The sequence below is a fragment of the Aotus nancymaae genome, unplaced genomic scaffold, assembly GCF_030222135.1.
Source record: "Aotus nancymaae isolate 86718 unplaced genomic scaffold, 86718_ANA_hifiasm-v0.15.2.pri h1tg000072l, whole genome shotgun sequence".
NCBI classification, from domain to species: Eukaryota; Metazoa; Chordata; class Mammalia; order Primates; family Aotidae; genus Aotus; species Aotus nancymaae.
This window is the reverse complement of record NW_026988487.1, coordinates 1,465,984-1,491,281: the sequence shown is the minus strand read 5'-3', so window position 1 is coordinate 1,491,281 and position 25,298 is coordinate 1,465,984. Positions and strand designations below refer to the sequence as shown.

The following is a 25,298-nucleotide window of genomic DNA, read 5'->3' as shown; positions in this document are numbered from 1 at the left end:
GACAGTGTGCAAAGAATGTTTGATGCAGTTTATTTCAGCATGATCTGTTTCCTATATTTGATTTCACTCCTCCATTAGCTTAGGTTCTTTTATTCTCTGTGGTAGGGTTGAGGGAGCACTATACGTGGCAAGTAGAACATTCTCTGCTGCTAGATCATACATGGCTATAAGAACTGTTGAGTCAAAGTGCTGCTTTTCCCATACCATATTATAGGGCAAACATATATATATAGCCCAGAGTATCAGTCTTTTTTGTTTTTTAGAGACAAGGTCTCGCTCTGTTCCCCAGGCCCAGGCTGGAGTGCAGTAGTGCAATCATGGCTTACTGCAGCCTCAAACTCCTGGGCTCAGGCAATCCTCCAGCCTCAGTCTCCCAAGTAGCTAGAAGTACAGGTGTGCACCACCATGCCTAGCTAATTTTTATTGTTATTTTTTGTAGAGACATGGTCTTGCTCTGTTGTCTATGCTGCTCTCAAACTCTTGGTCTCAAGCGATCCTTCCTATCAGCATGCTGGGATTACAGGCATGAGCCACCACACCTGGCCATATCAGTCTCTTTTTTACTTGAAATCAATTACTTCTTTAATGCTCTATAGTATTCTAACATATTTTTATTCTGCTGCTTCTTATCTATGAGCTTGGAGCTTACTTTTCCAGTCTGACATACCAGAACTCATAGTGCCCTATAAACATTACATTTAAAAAACGAAAGAAAAAAATGTCCCCAGACCATCTCCTCAAAGGTTCATTTAGTGGCAAAACTATAGAGAAGTAAGAGAAGCAAATGTTGTAAGACTCAGAAGGAGAAAGGAAAGTAAATGTGGCCAGAAGAAGCTGATTATTCAGCCCTCAAAACATTGCTTATTATACTCTATCTACTGTGCACGTGTGTGTATATATGTGTGAGTGAGAGAGTGGGAGAACATGGTGGTAGTGAAAAAAATAGTGAATGTATTTTTGTTCACTTTGCCCCATGTATAAAATAGCTAAATATGATTTTGGCACATATTTACTTTATAAAGGCCCAATTCCTATTTTACCAGGTAATGTGATGAGATGAAACAAGTTAATGAGGGTAAGAAACTTAGGCCAATCATGTTATGACTTTGACAGTATAAACACTTGACTGGAGTTAGACAATGGCATTGACTTAGAATCCACTGTGAATCTACAGCAATTAATTAAAAGATCATTCCAACTACCCTCAGGAGCTTATACTCTAATGAACAAGGCAGGCTGAATAAAAACAGTAAAAAGATACAAGCCCCAAGTACTAGGAACATAAAATTATGTACATGACCAGCCTCCACTACAGCTGAACAAAGATGGATACATTAAGGATTAAAGACTAATTAACCACAGGAAGTTTTTTGGTTTTATTTCCCTGAACCAGAGTCTTGCTCTGTCACCCAGGCTGGAGTTCAGTGGCACTGCAACCTCTGCCTCCCGGGTTCAAGCAATTCTCCTGCCTCAGCCTCCCGAGTAGCTGGAATTACAGGCACCTGCCACCATGCCCAGCTAATTTTTGTATTTTTAGTAGAGACGAAGTTTCACCATGTTGGCCAGGCTGGTCTCGAACTCCTGACCTCATGATCCACACACCTCGGCCTCCCAAAATGCTAGGATTACAGGTGTGAGCCACTGCACCCGGCCAATCACAGAGGGTTTAAACACCCACTTCAAATCACACACACACACGCACACACACACACACACACACACACAATCTCTGTCTCTGTCTCTCTCTCTCTCTCTCTCACACACACACACACACACACACACACACTAACATCCTAACTCTGGAGTGCTTAAAACCAGAGAGAATGCTTGCATAGAGGTGATAATTTTGAAGAGAATTCCAGAGGGAAGGAGAAATGGAGTTTGAGGAAAAGGATTAGGATACTGGTGATAGACACCTAAATAATCCAATGGCCTGGAAGCTCCACAAGGGCAGGAACCCTGACAGTCTTTTTTATGGCTTGTCCCACTTCCTAGTGCAATGTTTTGCATGTAATAAGCACTTCAAAATGTTTATGAGTAAATGAAAGGGAAGAGGAGAGGGCCAATTTGAAGGTGAGAGATGATTTTTTTTTTTTTAAAGAATACAGTAATTAAACTTTCCTTAAAGAAAAGAGTATGATGAGCTCAGAGAAAGGGGACCTCTCCATATAAAGAATGTGAGACTGATTGGCTGGACATGGTAACTCACACCTGTAATCCCAATACTTTGGGAGGCAGAGGAGGGCAGATCACCTGAAGCCAGGAGTTCAAGACCAGCCTGGCCAACATGGCAAAACCCCGTCTCTACTAAAAATACAAAAATTAGCTGGGTATGGTGGTGGACGCCTGTACTCCTAGCTCCTTGCGGGGCTGAGGCAGGACAATCCCTTGAACCCGGGAGGTGGAATTTGCAGTGAGCCAAAATTGTGCCACTGCACTCCAGCCTGGGCAACAGAGCGAGACTCTATCTCAAAAAATAAATAAATAACATGAGACTGTGAACCACTAATTGCTAATACTGATCATTTATCCCCCCAGATGAAGAGCATAATCTAGAAGAGGATGAGAGTGGCACTCGGCGTAAAGGAGGTATAAGAGCTTCTAAATGCACAGGCACTGGGTAGGACATTATGGGTTTCTGATTAGAGAAAGCACCTTTTTCCGAGACTACACAAATTACCTGACTCAATAATTAAGAGGGTATCTATGTGTGACCCCAAGGGCCCCAAATAAAGTGACTGAGTAGGGAAATATCTAAACTTTAAAAGCAGCCATCCATTCACTTTTATTAATGTTCCCAGAACAGCCAAGATTTATCCTAGAGAGGGCGGGAAGCCAAACCAGATATTTATTTTTTCCTATCAGTTTTTCTCAAATCAGTACAGTGAAAATAGAATTGCCTCATCTCTAAGAGATCAGAGGATTGAGAATGGAAAGAATGGAAATGTCTCCTCTCTGAGAGGCCCGGAGATTGCAAGTTCAGAGGGGAATAGAAATGTGTCAGATCTGAAAAGTGAACACGGGGTGAAGGATAGAATTGCTTGGTGATGCTGACTTCTGATGGCCTGGTTTGATTCCAGGCACATTTGGAAATGAATATGTAACAGGTTTGTTGAATATAAAATTACATCTTATTCATCCGAGACTGTTAACCATGCTTCAGGCTGTTAGTGAGCCCATCTTTCTGAGGTCAGATGCCCCTCTGAAGCCTCCGTAAGTGGACCTATTCCATGGTTGTCGGTAAAGGAATGCTGCACATTGCAAGGGCCACCTCAAGGACATTCATTCCATCAGCAGAGCCCTAATCATGACTGATTTAGATACTGGCTGATATTTTTCTTAGAGTCTATGAAATTCTTAAACCTAGGGATTCTTGCCCTCTTTCCCTCCCTGCTCCTTCTGTTATCTGGCCCTGTCTTTTCCCATTCTCCTCTCTCCTTTCCTTGTGCTTTTTCTTCTCTTCTTTATCCATCCACCAAAGCTTCCATTTCTAGGTTCCTTCTCTGCAGAAAGTAAATACTTAAAAGGTTTAGGACCCAACTTCCTAAGAGTCCAGCTTCTCCCAGGGAAGAGAAGAGATAACAAAGATGCAGCCTCAGAAGTCATGTGCCAAAGCAGAAGAGAAAGAAAGCAGTGGAGGCAGGTACGATGTAAGGATGTGAGTGTAGCTGCAGGGACCTCATGATAATGAACACGTGATTAAGTTCATTCTGAAACCTATTTCCTTCTTTTGTCTACTTACTATACAGAATTCCAAATGAAAATCTGTTCTGACCCACCCATGTTCCACATATATCTTTTCTCAACTAACTTCCATCACCAGTGCAGAAAAGAAATACTTCATGTGGACAGCTTGGGTGGAGTAACTGTAAGCTTCCTAGGGCCAATTTCATATTAAACTCCATTCAGAAAGCATCAGTCTTAAAGTCTATAATCCAGTTTCAGATTCCTCCCTCATCTCATTTCCATCTTCTACCTCTTTCTCTAAGGTTATATCTGGGAGGTGAGAGTAGATTTATTTTCTAACTGTTCCCACAGCTATAATTCAAGTAGGTTTAAAAAAAAAAAAAAAAACCTTTTGTCCCTCATGCTTCCTGCCTCCAAAATAAGTGTTGTTAAAGTATAGCGATCTCTGAATATGTTTCTATGGTTTACACTTCCCACCAGTTATAATGATTGGTGACTTAGTGATTAAAAAAACAGGAGGACTTTTCGCTCTCTCTGCAGAATCTGAGGCAGGAATTTTTATTATTTGTGTTTACTTATTTATTGATCGATTTTATGTAGTGCCTTTTCTCCAAAGGTGCTATAGAAATGGTGAAAAATATATAAATCCAAATGTCATCACTTAGTTTTGTAACAATAAAAGACAGAGGTCTGGGGGAAGGGCAGGCAGCCCCAGTGAAGGCATTTAAAAGGTAAGGAGCTCTAGGACAGCCTGAATTCCTATGTCATAGACAAGCTACACAAGTTTGTGCTACTTAGTTTTTCTCAGGTGTTAACATGCTTTTTGGGGGGAAAAAAATTTAAGCAAGTTGATCTTTCCCTTCTTCCTTTTTTCCTAGAAGATGCTATGGCTAGCAGAGTAACTTTTAAAATCCAAGTACTTTTTTCCAACCTCCATGGATCCTGTTCCTTGAATGCTGTGCTTTTCCCTGATGGAATTGCTAACATTTTTAAGGCCAAACTAGATCTTATCAGAATGGGTGAAAGGGATTCAGTTCATACTTATTGAGTGTTAATGACCCTGTAAGATGTAATTTCTTTTATTTCATTCTGTTACCTAGAAAATCTATCACAGCCTTGTAGTATTGATTGCTCAATCTATAAAGAGCTCAGTTTACAGCATGACTGCTAGTAACAGGGTTATTTTAATGAGTGACTCTTCAACACCTCAGATTTTCACTAAATTCCAACCCATCAGCCTAATAGTCTAACACTAAAGGTCTTAAGTAATGAGAGCTTATCACCTTTCCTTATCATGAATAGGTAACCTCCAGGTAACCAAAAATAAAACTTCCTCTTCATTTGTTTTTATAAAAATTACTAGCCATTTGTTTGCACGTGCTACGTCAAATAAAAAGCAATCCTGGAAGCACAAATCATCCTTAGATACATAAAATCCCTGACCAAGTAAAACCTGAAATAGACCCCTCCCACCCATACCTCCCTCAGTCTGCCCCAACCCCAGCTCTGAAACTGTGAGCAAACTAAGCCAAAATGAGACACAGACCACACCGCTGTGGTCTTATAAGCAAATGGCTGCTTTCAGGAGGGCCAAAAAATGAGAGACCACAGAGGTGTTTGCAGACTTTTAAAGCCTGTTTCCCAAGACCAAACATGAGCTGATTATCAACCAGCTAAAATATTGGCCCAATGAAAGAGCAAATGAGATGAAAATCAGAATGTGAGCGTTCCCCCACTTCCAACTCATACTTATAACACTAAGGACCATAGTAATTTCAAAACTCAAGATTAAAGGTCTATGAAGTAAGCAAATGGTATTATCCAATTGCTCTTCCTCCTCTCGTACCACAGTCAGTGGATACTTGGCAAATTTTTTCATAGCCTTCTTCCGAAATAGTTAATAAATTATCAAGGCTGGCACAGTAACTCAAATCTAAAATTCCAGCACTTTGGGAGGCTGAGGTGGGAGAATTGCTTGAGCCCAGAAGTTTGAGATCAGCAAACTTCTGATCTGTTGAGGGCAACAGAGTGAGATCCTATCTTTTCAAAAAATTGAAAGATTAGCTGGATGTGGTGGCATGCACCTGTAGTCCCAGCTACTCAGGAGGCTGCAGGGAGAGGATAGCTTGAGCCTGGGAGTTGGAGGCTGCAGTGAGCTGTGATTGTGCCCCTGGACTTCAGCCTGGGTGACAAAGTAAAACCCTGTCTCAAACAAAAAAAAAAAAGAAAGAAAAATTATCAGAGTTTACTTGAATGGACTAAATATGTTGGACCTTTCTGACCTGGCTTAAAGAACATTTCAAGTCACTTCCAATGGGTCACTACTTAAGGCATTTTTTGTCCAAGTCTCACCATCCCATGCTTTCGTAGGACTGGCTTTATCTGTCTTCGCATTTTGTCTCTCTTTTCCATAACTTAAGAGGTTATACTCAATGCTAGGCCTCACTGACACAATCATTTTAGTCATCAAGAAAATGTAAATAACATGCGGTCTGCCTTTAGCCACTTTTCCCTCGTCACAGCTTGAATTCTGTAGCTACCCAGTAACTCCCAAACATAAGCTGAACTCTGGAAGGAATAGTCAGGTTTTATTGTCCCTAAGAAAGCAGAAAGGCAGAAAGATGTCCTGGTCCTTTTCACCTTAAACTTTCCTTGTAAGGCTGGGCATGGTGGCTCATGCCTGTAATTCCAGCACTTTGGGAGGCCGAGGTAGGTGAATCACCTGAGGTCAAGAGTTCGAGACCATCCTGGCCAACATGGTGAAACCCCATATCTACTAAAAATACAAAAATTAGCCAGACTTGGTGGCAGGCACCTGTAATCCCAGTTACTCAAGAGGCTGAGGCAGGAGAATTGCTTGAACCTGGGAGGCGGAGGTTGCAGCGAGCCGAGATCGCACCACTCCACTCCAACCTGGGCGACAAGAGACTCCATCTCAAAAAAAAAAAAAACTTTCCTCATCATAGAGGCTAATTTTCAGACATTGACTTTATCATCAGTAGCACCAACTTGGCCTCAGTTACAAGAGAAATGACTGTCACTAGTTGTAAAGAACCTGGCATGCAATGACAAATGCTTTGCAATAAATACCTAGAAAAAAGAAACCAATACTTTTTTTAAACTTGGTCTGTTGCTATTCTTCTTATGACATTTTGGTTGCTTGGAGCTTAGCTTCCCTTACATAGGATAAAGAGAATAAGATGCTGCTCTTTTTTTTTTTTTTCTGTAGAAAAAGTCTTTCGCAGCTCTGCTAGCAATTTAAATGCAGTGATCATACCCATTAGCTTCTCTATCATTGTAATTGTTGTTAATTGTTATAACTGTTTTAGTTATTAGTGGTGTCATTATTGCTCTAGGTCCTCTGTCTGTTTTATGCTGAATATATTAGTGCTTTGCTTTTGAATTACCAGGCTTTATTTAGTGCAGAGTTACGTTTTTTGGAAAGACATTGAGAAATGCTGGCATTAAGCTTTATTCTTTTGTTTTTCATTCCAAATGGACAGACTCGAAAAAAAAATAATTAGATGGAATAATGTCCTCAAAATGAGAATGAGGATGTTTTAAATTAATTAAATGGTCAGAATGCTGCATCATTTCTGATTTCAGATGGCTGCCAGAATAGTATAAGCCCAAAGGAACCTAAATCCAGCCCATAGAGGCAAGTCTTACCTTTGGGCTCTCAGTTCCTCTCCCTGAGCTAAAGAAATCAAAGTCTCCTGATACATTCTCTTGTTTATAGGATGAGTTGGGCAGGTTTAGGGAGACGCTGGACTAGCCCTGCAGCCTTCTGGGCTTTTAAGCTCTTCCTGGTGCCAAGCTTCAGGAATGAAGCCCTCCTCCAACTTATCTCTTCCCCTCTTTAAGGTCCTTAAATAACACCCACTTGATCAGAAAGGCCCTTTCTAATCCCTCAAACCATGTTAGATTCCCTGTTACACACAGCATCCTCAGCCTCTCCTTCACAGACATATCACAATCATAAATAAACATTTGTATAACTGTTTTTTCCATGGCGCCTCCCCGACTGGAGGGTAGCCTTGAGAGGAGGGCTCATGTGTGGCCGGTGTGGAATTCCCAGTATATAACACAGTCCCTGGCATTTAGTAGGTACTGTATACATGTCTGTTGGATGCTGAGAAATGAAGTTGCATGCATACATACACATAAATGCAAATCACATGTGTGTTAAACAGGAAGTCTACAATATGGGGTCATCTTGCCCAGCTAAGGAATTGCCTACCTCTCACTGATTTCCTTAATACAGAATACCTCAAGCTAGCTAGCAAGTTCAACCTTTTCCCAGTTTTTAGCCCTTCATTCTGCCTGTTTCTTAGAGCTGTTCTACTTCTGACAATCCCTATTCCTGGGCTGAGCTAAACCATCTCCTGGATTCCTGAACTCTGTCTTCTTTTGGCCTTTAACATCAAAGATCTTTTCTATCTAGATTTTTTTCCTGGAAGGCTTCTGTTTTCCTCCTAGCTTCTTGCTTTCCCTGTAATCTGTTGTGCTTTTAGAATAGGTCTTTTTTGCCGGGCGCAGTGGCTCACGCCTTTAATCCTAGCACTTTGGGAGGCTGAGGTGGGTGGATCACCTGAGGTCAGGAGTTCAAGACCAGCCTGGCCATCATGGTGAAACCCCATCTTTAAAAAAAAAAAGAAAGAAAGAATAGGTCTTTTTCTAGATATTCTCCCAGGCCCATATATACCCAATGTCAAATCACTTTATGTATACACCAAAAGGGTACTCAGTATTAGGGCCTATCCCACATCCAGGCACACTGCAGGGAACAGCCCTCCAAAGTGACCATCCACTGGGCCAGAAAAGACCAAGACAAGCTTGTCAGTCTCCTTACAGCTCAGAAATATTGTTATGGTTTTAGAATCTAATTTTATAAAAATGGTTTTGTCTACTATATATAAATCCATGAAAAATATTGATGTCAATATTCTTTCATTCCTGAATTTAGTCAAAATCTTGGGGTGATTAATCAACTCCATCCTCTGGGAAAACTACTTTCACTTTTCAGGGATTTACATTTCTCTATTATTTCATGTACTTATATTAATATATATGCTTTGTCTTTTCAATAGTTAACATATTTCTCCCTAAGTATTTTTCTTCCAAACATAAGATCAACTCTGTGGCAGAATGTTTTCACAGTAGTTATCTTGTTTGCTGCCCTCAGTTGTCTACTGCACACACAGACAATTTTATGTGTGAAGAAAACATGCCTGAGTTTCTATATGGTTGACATTTTTACTGTTGTTTGCAATACCCAAGTCTTAACTAAATAGTTCTCTCTGTCCTCTGTTTTTGTACCCTTTAAGATTCCTACCAAAGTTCTCTTCCAGAGACATATAGGGATTTTGTCCCCCTGTGCCTTTATTCTTTGAATTGCTCGTAAGTCAGGAACAAGTAGAAAAAAAACAAATATATGCAGGGTGTATGTGGCCCTACTGCCCACTTGCCCTATCCTCAGCCACCAGTACTATCACTGCTCTTGGGAGGGTCAAAATGAATAAAGGGAAAGGTGGAAATCTATAGAATAGATTCCCCCAAAATCATGAGAATTTTAATTAGAACCCAGGCTTCCTGACTCCCATCAGTTGAATTTCATCTTTTGTAGGTGCTTTGTTCGCATCTCTCATACAGAGCACCCCAAGGAACAAGGAGCATCCCTGGTCTAGTGGGCATTAGCTCTCCTGCCATTCAAATCCCCAGATCCTCTCCCATTTTGTACTCTAGTGTTTAACCTTTCCGGGTAGAGGATCAATACAAATTCTTCATTGTTAAGAATCGATGGCTGTCCTGTGGCATCATTGCCATCTAGTTTTGCTGAGAAGCTCCGTAAATCTCTCCAGCTGCTTCTAAAGCTTGGTTTGTCGTCTTCAGTTGCTTTCATTTTTAATGCAGATCACTTTGGTTTCTTTTCCCCTGGGGCTTTGCAGATAAATCTTGGCAGACATGTTGAGGGTCTACAAATGAGATGCTGGAAAAGGGCCAGCCCACCCAGAATTTAGTTGTAATGGATAAGATACCCCCTTGGTTCCACTTAAAGACTGGGCTATTTGTTTCAGTATTTATTGGTGATTACCTCATATAGTACCTGGGTGGAAAGTGCCCAGGACAAAGTTGCTACGGACAGAGGAGGCCAAAAAGTGAGCCGTGATCCAGAAGCCTGCTGGCTGACTCAGCCTTTCTTGTAAATAGGCCGAAGTCACAGATTTACTCTGATCCTTCAAATGCATAATGAAGAGAAAAACTAGATACTTTAGATGGCCTGGATCGGGAAAGTCTGGCAGGAAACCTCTGCACTGCTTACTTACAAACCCAAGTGAAAAATTACCTGCCTGATTTTCTTTTATTAATAAATAAATATATTTATCATATTGTTGAACGGCATCCTACTAGGAGTGATCTGTAAATATTTAATGTTAGTTAATGATCTCCCTCTCCCATAGTCCTTTGCTCATGCTGAGTGTTTGGCTGTATCTCATCTCAACCCCTCTTAATCTGAGGTTTCCTAGGGACAATATCAGAACCCTGGTTTCCATTTATAGCAAAAACATGGGCTCCTTGGAAAAAACAGAGTCCTTTTAACTTTGATTTTTCCTCTCTTTGATCAGTAGACTATGCCAGTTACTACCAGGGCCTGTGGGATTGCCATGGTGACCAGCCAGATGAACTGTCCTTCCAACGGGGTGACCTCATCCGCATTCTCAGCAAGGTAAGGACGGAGAATATGGGGCTTGAATCAAAAGTCAATTTTTTCACTCTTGATTTAGTCACCATAAACAGAATTATTCCATGTCATACACTCCCCATGGCTCCCTCACATATAAATTCCCATTTATTCATAATTGTTGGGAAAAGTTTTAGATGAAAATCCAGATTCAGGAACCAATTTTCACATTTAAAAATACAAGGCCAGGCCAGGCATGGTGGCTCATGCCTGCAATCCTAGCACTTTGGGAGATCGAGGGGGTGAATTTCCTGAGCTCAGGAGTTTGAGACCATCCTGGGCAACCCAGGTCTCTCTAAACCAGTCTCTTCTAACATACAAAACCCCAGTCTAGTCTAAAATACCAGAAACCCAGTCTCTACTAAAATACTAAAAATTAGCCGGGCGTGGTGGCACACTCTTGTAGTCCCAGCTACTTGGGAGGCTGAGGCATGAGAATTGCTTGAACCTGGAAGGCGGAGGTCACAGTGAGCCGAGATCACACCACTGCACTCCAGCCTGGGTGAGAGCAAAATAGATTCTGAGACAGATCATCCTGTCTCAAAATAAAAATAAAAATACAAGGCCAGGTGCGATGGCTCATGCCTGTAATCCCAACACTTTGGGAGGCCAAGGGGAGTGGATCACTTGAGGTCAGGAGTTCGAGACCAGCCTGGCCAACATGATAAAACCTTGCCTCTACTAAAAATACAAAAATTAGCTGGGTATGGTGGTGCATGCCTGTAGTCCCAGCTACTCAGGAAGCTGAGGCAGGAGAATTGCTTGAACTTAGGAGGTGGAGATTGCAGTGAGCCAAGAAGGTGCCACTGCACTCCAGCCTAGGTGACAGAGAGAGACTCCGTCTCAAAAAAAAAGGGGGAGGGGGCTGAGCACAGTGGCTCATACCTGTAATCCCAGCACTTTGGGAGGCCAAGTCGGGTGGATCATGAGGTCAGGAGATTGAGACCATCTTGGCCAACATGGTGAAAACTCCATCTCTACTCAAAATACAAAAATTAGCCAGGCATGGTGGTGGGCGCCTGTAGTCCCAGCTACTCAGGAGGCTGAGGCAGGAGAATCGCTTGAACCTGAGAGGCAGAGGTTGCAGTGAGCCGAGATCATGCCACTGCACTCCAGCCTGGCAACAGAGCAAGACTCCTCAAAATAAATAAATAAATAATCAAAATAATAATAAAATAAAATTTTAAAATAAAATACAATAAAATTGGTATTATACCAAAACTACGCCAATCAAAATTTAATCTTTTTCAGGGACTTGTGCTTAAAGGTCATCACTATGTACATAATTTATTACCATATAATACTATTGAAATCATTCTGGCTAAGTAAGCTGCCTTCTTATTTCGTTTATAGATAAACAAGACTGTAACATAATTACGTATGGGGGAGGAGTCAGAGCTAGTTAACTCAATTGGTTTGAGCAATTGCTGATAAGGCCAAGAGAGTGAATTCAATCACACACAGGCCAGCTAACTTTGTTCTCTTCCTCAGTCACAAGTTAACCCCTAGTTCCAGCTAACTATCTCACAAATAGTATTGTTGACCATAAACAAACCGTTGTTGTTTTTTTTTAAAAAAGGATGGATTATTATAGATCAATCACTGATGTGAAGAAGATTCAGAACTCATGGGCTACAGTTTGAGGGATCAGTAGGATCATTTTGGTAAAGAAAGACAATACATACTCTACAGGTGGGCTAAAATAATAGGTTCTATCCCTAGCACTTATTAAAAAGTCCTCTCTCCATGCAATCAATCTCTACAAACACATTTTTGAAATAGGCACAACTTGCTCTTTAATGCTGAGTATGTGGATTCCATAAGGGAAAACTGAAAACCCATTGGTTATTAATCTGTCATTTATCATTTATCTTTCTTCTTTTTTAGTGTGTGAATATCTTTTATCTTTATTCTGTGAATTTTACCACCTTAGGCAAAGGTTTGTCTTGGTTTGAGATATACCATAAGCACCTTAGGAAACAGTCTAGGTCTGACCCAGAGCACCTTTCCATGGTTCCAACAGAATCAGGCCCCTTTAAATACGGACCCAATTCAAATCCAACCCTTTGTTTGCAACAGAGTAGGAGGCCTGCAGGCGTTGCTGAGTGAGATCACAACCTTCTAGTGATTTCTCCTGGATTCTTAACTCACTACCACCCTAGTGCCATTTCGGTGCAACTCCAATACACCAAGAATAAATTGGAAGCAAAGAAGGGAGTGGACATTGGCCTGATTGGTATTTCAAATGCCTGAAAGCAAGGTTTGCCATGTAATAGAATTTGTGTACATTACCACGCTGGCATTACAGGGGTAATCGAGTTATCCACTCAGGTGTGACCAGGCCTCTGTTTGCCCAGAGCCTGCAGGTGAACAAATTAACTGTTTACATTGTCTGGAGGTGCCTGCAGCAGGAGGTGGGGAGAAAAGAGCCAGAGTGGCTGCTGGCCTTCTCTCTGTCATGATTATTTTGTTTGTTTTGCATGTCTTTTGCCTTTGTTAATGGCTTTTCACTCGGGGTCCCTTTCCTGTAGTTAGAAGGGGATGTGCAATGACCTGTCCTGCAGTATGGAGCTGTCTGTGGTTACCGTGGCCACCGTATTTTTAAGAAACCTCAAAGAACATGGGGAACCAACCCAATCTTTTTTTTTTTTTTAACCAATTCCTCTTCCTCTTCTCTGTTACTAAAAGCTAACATAGGCCAGGTATGGTGGCTTATGCCTGTGATCTCAGTATTTTGGGAGGCCGAGGCAGGAGGATGCTTGAACCTAAGAGTTTGAGACCAGCTTGGGCAACATAGCAGGATCCCATCTCTACAAAATAAAAAACTAGCTGGGTGTGGTGGTACATGCATGTAGTCTCAGCTACTCTGGAGGCTGAGCTGGGAGAATCACTTGAGCCCAGGAGTTTGAGGCTACCATGATTGCTGCCATGATTGCCACTGTACTCTAGCCTGGGTGACAGAGTGAGGCTCTCTCTTTCCAAAAAGAAAAGAAGAAAAGAAAGCTAATATATCAGAATTTAATTCAATGAGAATAACTTGCTGCCCTGTTTCTATCAGCTTCTTTCTCCACTCTTCTGGAAGTTTCTGAGTCCATTTTCGTACTGATCCATTGTATTAATAGTAGCATATTTCTTCCCCAAAAAGCTATAGCAGCTGGCTCCCTTCCCCGTCTTGCAAATCCCTGCATATCAAAGAGGAAATGAGAAGTTAGGAGCTAAGCTGACCTTTCCCTCATGAAGCTTCATTCCAGTTAACGTTTGTTTGGGGAGCATTTCAATTTGGATTCACCTTTATTATATTATTATATTACCTAATTCAATAATAATCCTTGGACAGGAGGGAACCTTAAAAGGCCACCCAATCTATTTATTGTGTTGCTTCTAAGAAGCACAAATGAGTAAGTTCAAACAGATAGAAAGCAGATTCCATTGTCATTCCCAGCCATCTGTCTATTCAGAAGGTCAATCGTGCCTACTCTCTGGAATTTTCTCTCAGATAGATCCTAATTTATTCCCACTTTTGTCTCAGCTGCCTTCCTTTGTTGGGGTCCGTTACACTCCACAGCTGTCTCTCACACCTGTAAGGACAGAACTAACCCAAGTTAAAGAAAAAAAGAAAATAAAAAGAACTAACCCAAGTTGAATTTAGTCCAGGAAAATGGCATCTAGAAAGCTCTATTTTACTTTTCTTTTTGTCCAGTAGAAGCTCTGTTGGGCAAGAAAAACCTGCTGTTTAGTAATCTGGGGAAGTCTGTTTGCCTGAGAAACACAGATGCAGCTGTGTGCAGCTCAGCTTAACTGGACTTGTTTCCTCACCTGTTAAATGAGATCGTGGAGTTGTATAGCATCTAAGAATCCTTCTACCTCAGACATTCCTGTTCTAAATATGGTGGGCCTGACACTGTGAAACTGCTAAAGAAGTTCCACACGAAAATGTGTTTTGGCTTTAATTACTTATTCAGTTTAAACGAAAAATAATTTTTTTAATTACCAGCGATTTTGTTTTCAGAAGTTCTCATAAATACATCTGGTTTCCCCCTCTGTCTATCTAATAAAAGTATTCTGAAAGGCCTAGTCCGCATTGAGGAGGTTAGAGGATCTAGAAAGGGAAGTGAGATAGAGGGGGCAGGGGAGATGATGATGGCAGCTTTAGTCGTAGGCTCCTGCTGCTTCCTGCTGTTTCTTATAGTCACCCAATATGATCCAACTTTGAACCCTAGAATCCTAGGACCAAACTCAGGAGAATCTTTCAGTCTTGCCTTTGGGCACGAATGATCCCAGAAAGAGAGCTATTTATCGCTTTTGTTTTCTGTTTTGTTTTTTTTTCTTTCATGGAGACAGAGTTTTCCTCTTGTTGCCCAGGCTGGAATGCAATGGCACAATTTCAGCTCACTGCAACCACCACCTCCCAGGTTCAAGCAATTCTTCTGCCTCAGCCTCCTGAGTAGCTGGGATTACAGGCACGTGCCACCATCCCCAGCTAATTTTCTATTTTTAGTAGAGTCCAGGTTTTCCAATGTTGGTCTGGCTGGTCTCAAACTACTGACTTCAGGTGATCCCCTACCTCGGCCTCCCAAAGTGTTGGGATTACAGGCGTGAGCCACCGCACCCGGCTGATTTATCCATTTTCCTTTTTTTCTTTTCTTTTTTTTTTGAGATGGAGTCTCTCTTTGTTGCCCAGGCTACAGTGTGCAGTGGTGTGATCTCAGCTCACTGCAACCTCCGCCTCTTGGGTTCAAGTGATTCTCCTGCCTCAGCCTCCCAAGTAGCTGGGATTACAGGTGCCCACTAGCATGCCCTGCTAATTTTTGTATTTTAGTAGAAACAGGGTTTCCCACGTTGGCCAGGCTGGTCTTGAACTCCTGACCTCAGGCGACCCACCCGCCTCAACCTCCCAAAGTGCTAGGATTACAGGCGTGAGCCACTATGCCCGGCTCTCCCTTTAAAAAAAAAAAAAATTAGCCAGAGAAGATGATTGGCTGGGCAAGAAAGGTGCTCCCCAGTGGCTGGGCATGGTGGCTCACATGCCTGTAATCCCAACACTTTGGGAAGCCGAGGCGGTTTGAGACCAGCCTGGCCAATATGGCGAAACCCCATCTCCACTAAAAATAGAAAATTAGCTGGGTGTGGTGACGTATGTCTGTAGTCCCAGCTACTTTGGAGGCTGAGGCAGGAGAATTGTTTGAACCTGGAGGAGGAGGTTGCAGTGAGCTGAGATTGTGCCACTGCACTCCAACCTGGGCCACAGAGTGAGACCCTGTCTCAAAAAGAAAAAAAAAAAAAAAAGAGACTGAATGCAGTGGCCCAGGCCTGTAATCCCAGCACTTTGGGAGGCTGAGGCAGATGGATCACCTGAGGTCAGGCGTTCAAGACCAGCCTGGCCAACATGGTGAAAACCCATCTCTACAAAAATACAAAAATTTGCCAGGCGTGGTGGTGTGTGCCTGTAATCCCAGCTACTTGGGAGGCTGAGGCAGGAGAATTGCTTGAACCTGGGAGGCGGAAGTTGCAGTGAGCTGAGATCATGCCACTGTACTCCAGGCTGGGCGACAGAGCAAGACTGCATCTCAAAAATAAAAGAAAAGAAAAAAGAAAAAAAGAGAAAGATGCTCCCCAGAGATAACCAACTGCCCATCACCTGTCCTGTTCTCAGGGAAGCAGGTAAGTGCCTAGAAGAGACAGGTTATTTATGACCCTGAGCAAAAATCTCTTAATCCTGCTAATCTTCAGTTTCCTCACATGTGACAAGTGGGAAAATGTATATTTATAGGTTTGTTGTGATGCTTAAATTAGAGAATTTGTGTAAGGAAGTGCCTGGCATCTAGGAATGTTTCCTTCCTTTCTACTAATAAAACTTTTGGATCAGTGTTGGGTACTTACTGGGAGTTCAATAAATTATTGAAAAAGAGATGATCTACAGCACAAAAGATGCTCACTTGGATATTAAAAAAAACTACCCAGTGAAGAGGGCTACATGAAAATCCACCATCCCTTTCCTGGTCTGAGAGCTTTCATCCCTGACCGATTATTCAAACTTCATTTCCTGGAGAGACCAGAGCCACACATCCAAACTCTGAAACAGTAACCAGTGGCACAGTCAGCAGGAGGACTCCCACTGACCTCCCTGCATCACATCCATGCATTCCTTGGCCCCATGCAGCTTCATGCCCACTTAATTCACTGAGTTCCAATTTGGGTCTCAAAATATATTAAAGGGAGATTTTAATAACAAAGCAGATCTGAGCATCCAGCGGATGTTCCTGTGTTCCTTTTGGACTCAGATATTTCTGAACAGCTTTTTCTGGTGAGGGACTAAGCTTCCCTTCCTCCCTGGAGCCAGGAGGCAGCTCAAGCCACAGCGGGGTGTTTAGCGCTCTTCAGTGGCTCCAGATTGTGGCGCTGGTGCAGGTCTCCTCATACGTAACCAATGGCTCCTGAGAGCCTGCGTCTCGTAAATTACTTCCCACGATGCTGGCGACCACCACAGAATTCAAGTTTGAATAGAGCAGGAAAAAGGTGTTTGAAAGGCCTGTTCACTCAGCTGCATTTTAATTTCCTTTTCAATCTTGTCCCAATTAATTTCACAGAATTAATCTCACAGAAGCAAACTCGGCAGCACTGAGGCTGCGGTTTTAGTGTGGCGGTCGCTCTGCCTGAACATGAAATAGGAGCTAATATAAAAATCCATCTGCTGTGTTTAAAATACATGCCGGCTGCTGCTTAGTCCTGTCTGACATTCCAAACATCAACAGCGGGGAAAAGTGATTTGGGGGTTAGTGGCCATCAGTACTTGGCAGGGGCTCAACAACAGGTGTACTCCAAAAATCCATTCAGCCTGGGCACCAGGCATGACAGGGCAGGTGCCGAATCACCCTCCATGTGATGGTGTGGTGCCCTGGCTTAGTTCCTTTCATCTGGGGATTGCAAGGCCCTTTTGTGGACCAGCACCACTTTGGTCACTTGTTTTGTTTTTGTTTTTTTTTGAGATAGAGTCTGGCTCTGTCACCCAGGCTGGAATGCAGTGGCAGTGTCTCAGCTCACTGCAACCTCTGCCTCCTGGGTTCAAGCGATTCTCCTGCCTGTCTCCTGAGTAGCTGGGACTACAGGCAAGTGCCACTGCACCCGGCTAATTTTTGTATTTTTAGTAGAAACAGGGTTTTGCCATATTTGCTGTATTTTGCATATTGGCCACGGTGTGGCTCATGCCTGTAACTCCAACACTTCGGGAGGCTGAGGCAGGTGGCATGAGCCACTGTGCTAGGCCTATGGTCACTTGTAAGTGGGAGAAAGACAGGTAAGACGCCTCTATTTGGATAAGACAAGTCACAAGTCCTAGCTTTCAGAAAAGTGATCCTTGTCTTCTTGGCTCCAAGGTCTCTCACTAGGGAACATTCTTTCCAAATAATAATAGTGCTTGTTGGCAGGGCATGGTGGCTCACGCCTGTAATTCCAGCACTTTGGGAGGCTGAGGCGGGTGGATTACCTGAGGTCAGGTGTTAGAGACTAGCCTGGCCAACATGGCAAAACCCCATCTCTACTAAAAATGCAAAAATTAGCCAGGCATGGTGGCACATGCCTGTAGTCCCAGTTACAAAGGGAGGCCGAGGCAGGAGAATAGCTTCAACCTGGGAGGCAGTGGTTGCAGTGAGCCAAGATCGCGCCGTTGCACTCTAGCTGGGCAACAAAGCAAGACTCCGTCTCAAGAAACAATTAAGATAATAATAATAGTGCTTGTTCCACTATTCACGATAACCTTTTTTTTTTTTTTTGGAGACAGAGTCTTGCTCTGTCACCCAGACTGGAGTGCAGTGGCGTAATCGTGGCTCACTGCAACCTTCGCCTCCGGGTTCAAGCGATTCTCCTGCCTTAGCTTTCCTAGTAGCTGGGATTACAGGCATGAACCACCACAGCTGGCTAATTTTTTGCATTTTTAGTAGAACTGGGGTTTTGCCATGTTGCCAGGCTGGTCTTGAACCCCTGGACTCGAGTGATCCGCCCACCTTGACCTCCCAAAGTGCTGGGATCGCAGACATGAGACACCACGCCCTGCCAAGGTAACTTTTAAACACCCATTTTTTTAAAAAGCATCCTGTTCCAGAAGTTATTTATGGTGGTAACATGAGCTGTTCAGAAGAGCAAATTAAAGAGAGAGAAAGAGAAACTCTTTTTCAATTGACTGGGAAGGAGGATGAGGTCTTGATTTAAGGTAAACTGAGCTAGTGGGATACATCTCTTGGGCTTGGGTTGTGTACATCATAAATTGGTCTGAGGCTCTTCCAAGGAATTGTCCAGTCCCTTACTTCCTTGGAAAGCAGCCTTGGAGCAACCAGTTGGGCACAACGTAAGGTTTATACTTACATGGTGGCTTAGCTGGGTTGGGAAGGTATTCTCATGGCCCAGACACACAAGGATCTGGGTCATCTTCCCTACTGATGCAACTGATATGGAAACAGGGGGCCTTACAGACAAATTCAAGTTTAGCGTGGAACACGTGATGCTGTCAGATGGTCATGGGTCTTTTGTGAAGAAGAACGGACAGACTTTGTCACCCTGGACTGCAGCTACTTAAACTCAGATTGGATCCTGGCTCCACAGCCAGAGTCTAGTCATCTGAATGCAGCAGGCCTGTGCCAGCACACCTGGATTATGTTAACACAACACTATGTCTGTTATAATGGGAGTTTTAACCCGGTTTTCTCCACCTACTTCCTCAAAGGGCTACTTAAAGAATGTAGACCTTTGTCCTCCCTTGACCCTGTTCTCTCCAAAAGAGATTTGTATGTTGTAAAAATTATCTTAATGCAGCAATACTTCCTCTTTTAAGTGTGCTTAGTTGAATGTCACAACAACCCTCATAAAAACAGATAAGTTAATTCCTTCAATTGCTTTAAATGAAGGGTTTTTTTGTTGTTTTCTTTCCTTTTTTTTTTTTTTAATTTCAGGGCTCTGAGGGAAAGGAGGTGTTTGGTGACATCTAGTGTCCATTTAGGATTTCCTCAGGCACCATACCCTCTGGTTGGCTGAGTGGGGGATGGGAGGGAGGTTATCTGGGAGGTAATTTAGGGGTAGTAAGTGGGGAGAATATAGGCCTGGGGCGCAGGCTGCCCAAACAGTGTGATGAAACTGATCAATGCCTGTCAAAGAGCTATTATGCACCTCTGACCTAATCAAAGAGGGTGAGTGAGGGGATCCTATGGCAAAGTATCTTTTCTTATTTATGATAGTACGAAAGAGAAGCAGAAGCTGTCCCCACCACCCCATTTCATGTTAACAAGCAGGTCAACACTGTGCTGTGATGACGAAGATGATGATGATGGTGTTTTCTCTCATTAATAACCCCTATGTGAGGCAATAGAGTTAGGAGGATAGGAATGGGATTTGGGGTCAGCTGGAAGGCAACGGTCATATACCGGTCAAATTCAGTAGAGGCCATTCCTTTCCCCTAGACAGGAACCAATCGCCTAGAACAAACCCTGGCAGCCTCATTCCTTCCAGGTAATTTTTATAAATGAGGGGACACCCATTCCAAGAGAGGACAAAAGGCAGACAGTGTTTATGTGTGTGTGCATATGCATGCATGTAAACCTGCTAACAAGAGGCCCAATTGCACATCAACCCTACTCTGCAAACCCTGACCATTTATTCTAAAACCCATTTTTTAAAAAGAGAATAAAATTGGCATTTTCCTCTCTAATCTACTTATTCCTAAAGAGTTGTCCTGGACAAGACCTTTCACCTTCTGTGTGTGTGTGTGTGTGTGTGTGTGTGTGTGTGTGTGTGTCCATGTGCACACACACTTTTCAGTTGGAGAAAAATCCAGACCAGATAATTAACTATGAAGCCCAGACAGAAATGTTTACCTAGAACCATATAAGCCATGGCAGGGTTAGGTTAATGCTCAGAATCACCCGATGCTTTACAAACTCCAGTGTAAAAAATTCCAGCCATTTATTTTCCAGTGAATTTATAACAAATGCTGTTAAAGTCTTCGTCTTTGACAGAGGTAATAATAAATTCACTGTTAAAGACGGTAGTTTAATTCCTTATACCTCCAATACTGCACAGAATAAACCATATTCATCACTGAGTAATTTTTTACCACATAAATCTTTAAAACTAACCGGTGAAGGCTGTTGAGACTGAAATATTGTGAATTTATTAGATATGCCCATGTAGTATTGGATTCAGAGGTTTCCATTCGAATATATTATGGGGAAAATTTGTGTCTTTAACTGTGACATTCCCTCCATTTCCCATTGCCAGTATTATAACAAGCAGCTCCTACAGAGTCAACTGCACGTTTATTAGACAGAGATTTAGTAATAAACTCCTCACTAATCTGCCAAAGAGGCTGGATGACATTTTGGTGAGATGCCCTATTTAAAAGCAGTCACAAAAGCTTTGTTTCAGTAAAATTATTTTCTCAAAAGGAACTCATTCTCCCCAAGCCTCTTCTGTCACTATTTCTTAGTATTGCATGGATTCAGCTCTCCAACCAAACTAGCAAAATATTGAAACAAATTGTAACCTCATTGCTAACATACAGGGCAGTAACTTCTATGCAGGTTATAGAATTAGTTATGCAAGGTTGAAGGTAATTGATTAGAACACAGAAAAGCTTTAATTTGCAGACATTCCCAGACTTATGGTATTTAAGGCTAATAAAAAGACCACATTAATTCTCAAATTAGAAATAATAGGAAATGGTTTCAGAAAACATTATTTAAAAACTTTCATCTTGATATATAAAACATTAAAGATACAATTAAATCCTCAAATTTGGGCAAAAATCCTTTTACTCCACATATTAATTTTGAGTGAAAATCTGCACCTGATAGATGAGAATATTCTGAAGCTTTCTCATGATTTGCTAGTGAAGTGACATTAAAACTAACCAAGTATATCAAATTGTAACACCCTCTCCAGTTTCATTAAGGAATATTAATATTGCTAAAATGAAAAATATTTTTTCTTTTAAATGCAGAAATGTTCATCATCTTTTTAGCAAAGAGATTCTGCAGTTTCTCTGTTCCTGATAATATTCTATATTTGGGGAGAGTTCCAAATACTAAGAACTTTCATGAAGCATTGTGAACTTTACAATTTTTTTAATAAAATAAAATAGGTTTCTAACTATTAAATAAAGGAGAAAAATCTCCTAGCAGTGCAAGACTGTAGCCCATCCAAATAATTGTTAAAAGACAGAACCCAGCTAGAAAGATAAGCATAATACCAGCAATTAATATTCAGCATTTCACATTATAGTCAAGAGGATGTATTTTTCTTTGTGATGTGGCTCATAAGCTAAGAGTGTTGGGAGCCAGACTCTGAGCTCTGTCTTCTTTTTGTGGATGAGGATTAAAGAGGAAAAAAACAGCGACGACAATCCTGCTCCATCTGTAAATGAACAAACATCTTGATTTTATAGCTATTTGCTTTGTAAAACTGAGGAATGAAACAAAAATTACTGGATGCCTAAGTAACACTTTAATTCTGAATTCATTTACGCTGTAGCTATGTAGTTGTCACAAACCATAATGCAGTATTTAATTAAAATAACAGAAGTGCATCTAGATATGTCCTGGGGTAGCTATCACCAAATTATAGTCTATGCCATCGGTATTTTATTTATGAAATGGCAGAGTCTAAGGTGCAACTAGGCTGATACAAAAGCATGAACAGTTTAAACTTGCATTTTTAGAAAGGCTCTTTTATTTTCCTGCTGCGTCTTTAAATTTTTTCCTCTTCTATCTTTGGAAGGGAAGGGAGGTTAGTGTGATTGTTTAAAGATCTCTCTTTCTTACTCTTGCTTTTCAACTATTGACCTCCTAAGTCTTCTGGCTGTGAAATCCCCGTCTGTTGTCATGGAAAGGCTTGTGAGGTTCACAGGAGCCACAGCAAGTATAGGACATCTTAGGCAGAACTTGGACGTGGATTCCAGGAGGGTGGGAAAAAAGCAAACCGTTTCAGACTTTCTGTGCCTGTTCCCACACAATCTTCCTTGCACATTTTTCCACCTATAAATACCCGTTATAGTGTACACACTTGCTTGCTCAATTTTGTGGATGTTCACATGCAGACATACTGCTCCTTTTCATAAGCGCATAGCATCTGTCTTACACGCACCCACCATCTATCTCCTTGTTCACATCGGCTGTCCCATCCACCTCCTTGTCTGCAGAATTATGTTCAGCAAGGTCCCGATTTATAGGAAATAAATAATGAAAATGGAACGGACTGGGAAAGATAATCGAAACATTCAAATTGTTATTTTTCACTTTACTTTACAGAAACAGAGCATCTATAAACACCTAGAAAAGGTGTTGGCTGATCCCTAAAAAGGAATTCCTTTCAAATTGTTGTGATCAAGTGGGTCTCTACACCTTTCCTGTTCCTACTGTCCTGCTTTTTGATGCTCACCATTTTTAAATGGTAAACAATGCTGTGTTACTGTTTTCATTCTTTCTGCTTATTTATCCTGTCTATAATGACAAGTTTTTGTCATCACTTATCTTCTATGAGATAATCCTGAGAATTATAAAACAGAAACAATAATTGCAATCATCTTTTTAAAGAAAAAAGCCCTTGCAGTTGCTGTATAAAGATATTCGGATAATGGCATCATCGGATCACAGCCTGATCCTACAGCAAGGGTCTTTTGGAGAGAGAGTTTCTTCTACACACTTGTAATTATTTTAGCCCCTTTCACAGGTCACATAAAAAGTTAATTTCAATCGCTGCTAATTTCCGTCCAACAAGAGTGCAGTACTTTAAGCCACCCAAAATAATTGGATTCAAAACAAATTTAGGAAATTGAGTGTGTTAGAAAGCAAATAAAAATATCCTTTTGGTAAGGAGGAGGGTGAAAGTAGTAAAAATGGCCTTTTTTCCCCCTTCTTTCCCCTTCACAACTTTGCCATTAAAGTTGCACCTACAGCTAGAAGTTTGTCCGTGAAAAATGGTCATTTTGTTTCTCTGCTCAAAGAATGTTATTAAAATGCTAATTTAAAAGAAAAAGGAGTTAAATATCTAGCGATGGTGCATTCTAATTGCAACCATAATGAGCTCTCTAAATGTGCGTGCCCCTGACACACACAGAGCATAAACAGCAGTAAACAGATCATTAGTACCCGCGTTCATTTATTCTGGCGACCTTACCATGACCCCACTGAGGGTAGGGTGAAAAGCAGGTGGATCTGGCTGTGACACCCCCTAGAGGGATCCAGGAAATGAAGCTATAAGCGGTTGTCATGGAAACGCCTATGTGTGCAGATGATGTAACACACCGACAGGCTGTAGGGCTCTGCAACTGGGACATTGCCTTTCCCTCGCCGGAACAATCTTGAGGATTAAATTATTCATTTCTTTAATTCACAGAGCAAAAGGAATCCTAATTTTCTTGGTGATGTGCAACTTGCTTCCATTTGTCTAGGGTCTGGAACATGGTGACTTGTCACCCTTCTTTCTGCAAAGCCCACCCCAGCTAGACCCAAATTGCTGAATCTGGCACAATCAAATGGGGAAAGGCAGTGGAAATAGGAGACCCAACATCTGTACTTAAAGAGAGAAAATCTTAAGTTTTAAGCTAAAATTAAAAATATAGACAGTGTCCTCTCCTAATGAGGGCATGTTGACCAGAGACTAAATGTATGCTTGTCCTGATTGAGATGGCTTTGTTTAGAGTGGAGCAGAGACAGTTGGCCCTGGGAACTAACAAACTGGTACTTGATGCCAAGAGTGAAAAGGAGAGAGGCTCCAGCCCCAAATGAACACATCACCCTAGAACACCCTATGTGTGCTTTCTAGCAAGGTGCAAGGAAAAGAGATAAGAGAAAACGAGCATCTGCTCACCTCTCCCTTGTGCATTTGAGAGAATCGAGATTAATAAAAATAATTATTTGGAGAATGATTCCACTCTATCCTATCCTGTTTTGTAGCAAACAACCTCAATAACCTTACGGCAACAGTAGAATAACTTTTCTTCTTTTTTTTAAAGGAAGCAGAAAAGACGATCTCTGGAAATTATTTTAAAATAAAAAATCTCCCGGCCTGCGTCTCCCCCAACACCCCCTCCCCATTGCACTTTAGATGAACCTGTGATATTGTAGCAATGGCCCTTGAAGTGCAGTGGGGAGGTGATTTAGGAGAATATTAAAGGCAATGTGGAGATTCAAGGCGCCTCTCTCAGGGAGATCTGGAGAAATACGCAGCACAGATGGGCCGAGCAGATTAAACATTTCCGTCACATTGTTTCCAAATTGTGTTGTGGTGCCTGAGGCTGGTACTGCGGTCAGAGCAAAACAGAGCGGTGCAGAGCTGCGCAGTTTATGGAATACATATTAATACGCCCGTCTCACATGGTATCACAATTCTATCAGCTCCGAAATGGTGCTGTCTCTATTGTTCCTGACTTCTGCACTTGGCACCTTGCTTTCTCCCATCTGCAGAGTGTTTACATTGTCTCTATCCCTTCTCTCTTCTTTACGTAAAGTTCAATTGTGTGCTTCTTTTCATTTCTCTTAACTTACAGCCCTGTTTCACCTTTGCTCTTACCTTCACAGCTTATGATTTTTCTGTCACATACACTTGCACACACCCACTCTGTGTTTTGCACACACTTCACCAACAACATACAGTGTGTGTGCACAGGCCCTGCATACCTCCGTGGCCTCAACGTGATTATTATCCACTCCCACCAGGTACAGGACATAAGCTTCACCCTTAAGGCTAAATGTTCTCTCACACTCAAGTGCTCTGAGACTCTCCATCTAGAGAACACATTCCTCTTCTCAGAACACTTAGCTCAGGGTGTGCTTTGTGGAGTTGTCACCATGAGCCACCCCCCTCCCAACTGCTGCTGCTGACTACC

General features: G+C 41.9%; 1 protein-coding gene and 1 pseudogene across 6 annotated transcripts in view; one reads left to right on the top strand and one right to left on the bottom strand.

Annotated features, from left to right (window-relative positions):
• SKAP1 (src kinase associated phosphoprotein 1) overlaps nucleotides 1–25,298 on the top strand; it is a 324,123-nt gene that overhangs the window by 272,214 nt on the left and 26,611 nt on the right. For 3 of the 6 annotated variants that reach the window (XR_001107407.3, XM_012451850.2, XM_012451848.2), the window contains exons 10-11: nucleotides 2,539–2,589; nucleotides 10,314–10,414. Coding sequence is in view for 5 of the 6 variants with exons in the window: in XM_012451850.2 (XP_012307273.2) it covers nucleotides 2,539–2,589; nucleotides 10,314–10,414 (152 nt within the window). In the remaining variant the exon portion in view is untranslated. The remainder of the gene's footprint in view (nucleotides 1–2,538; nucleotides 2,590–10,313; nucleotides 10,415–25,298) is intronic. The other 3 variants (XM_012451849.2, XM_012451852.2, XM_012451851.2) reach the window with 3 other exon arrangements.
• LOC135270951 (zinc finger protein ENSP00000375192-like) lies at nucleotides 10,960–25,197 on the bottom strand (annotated as a pseudogene).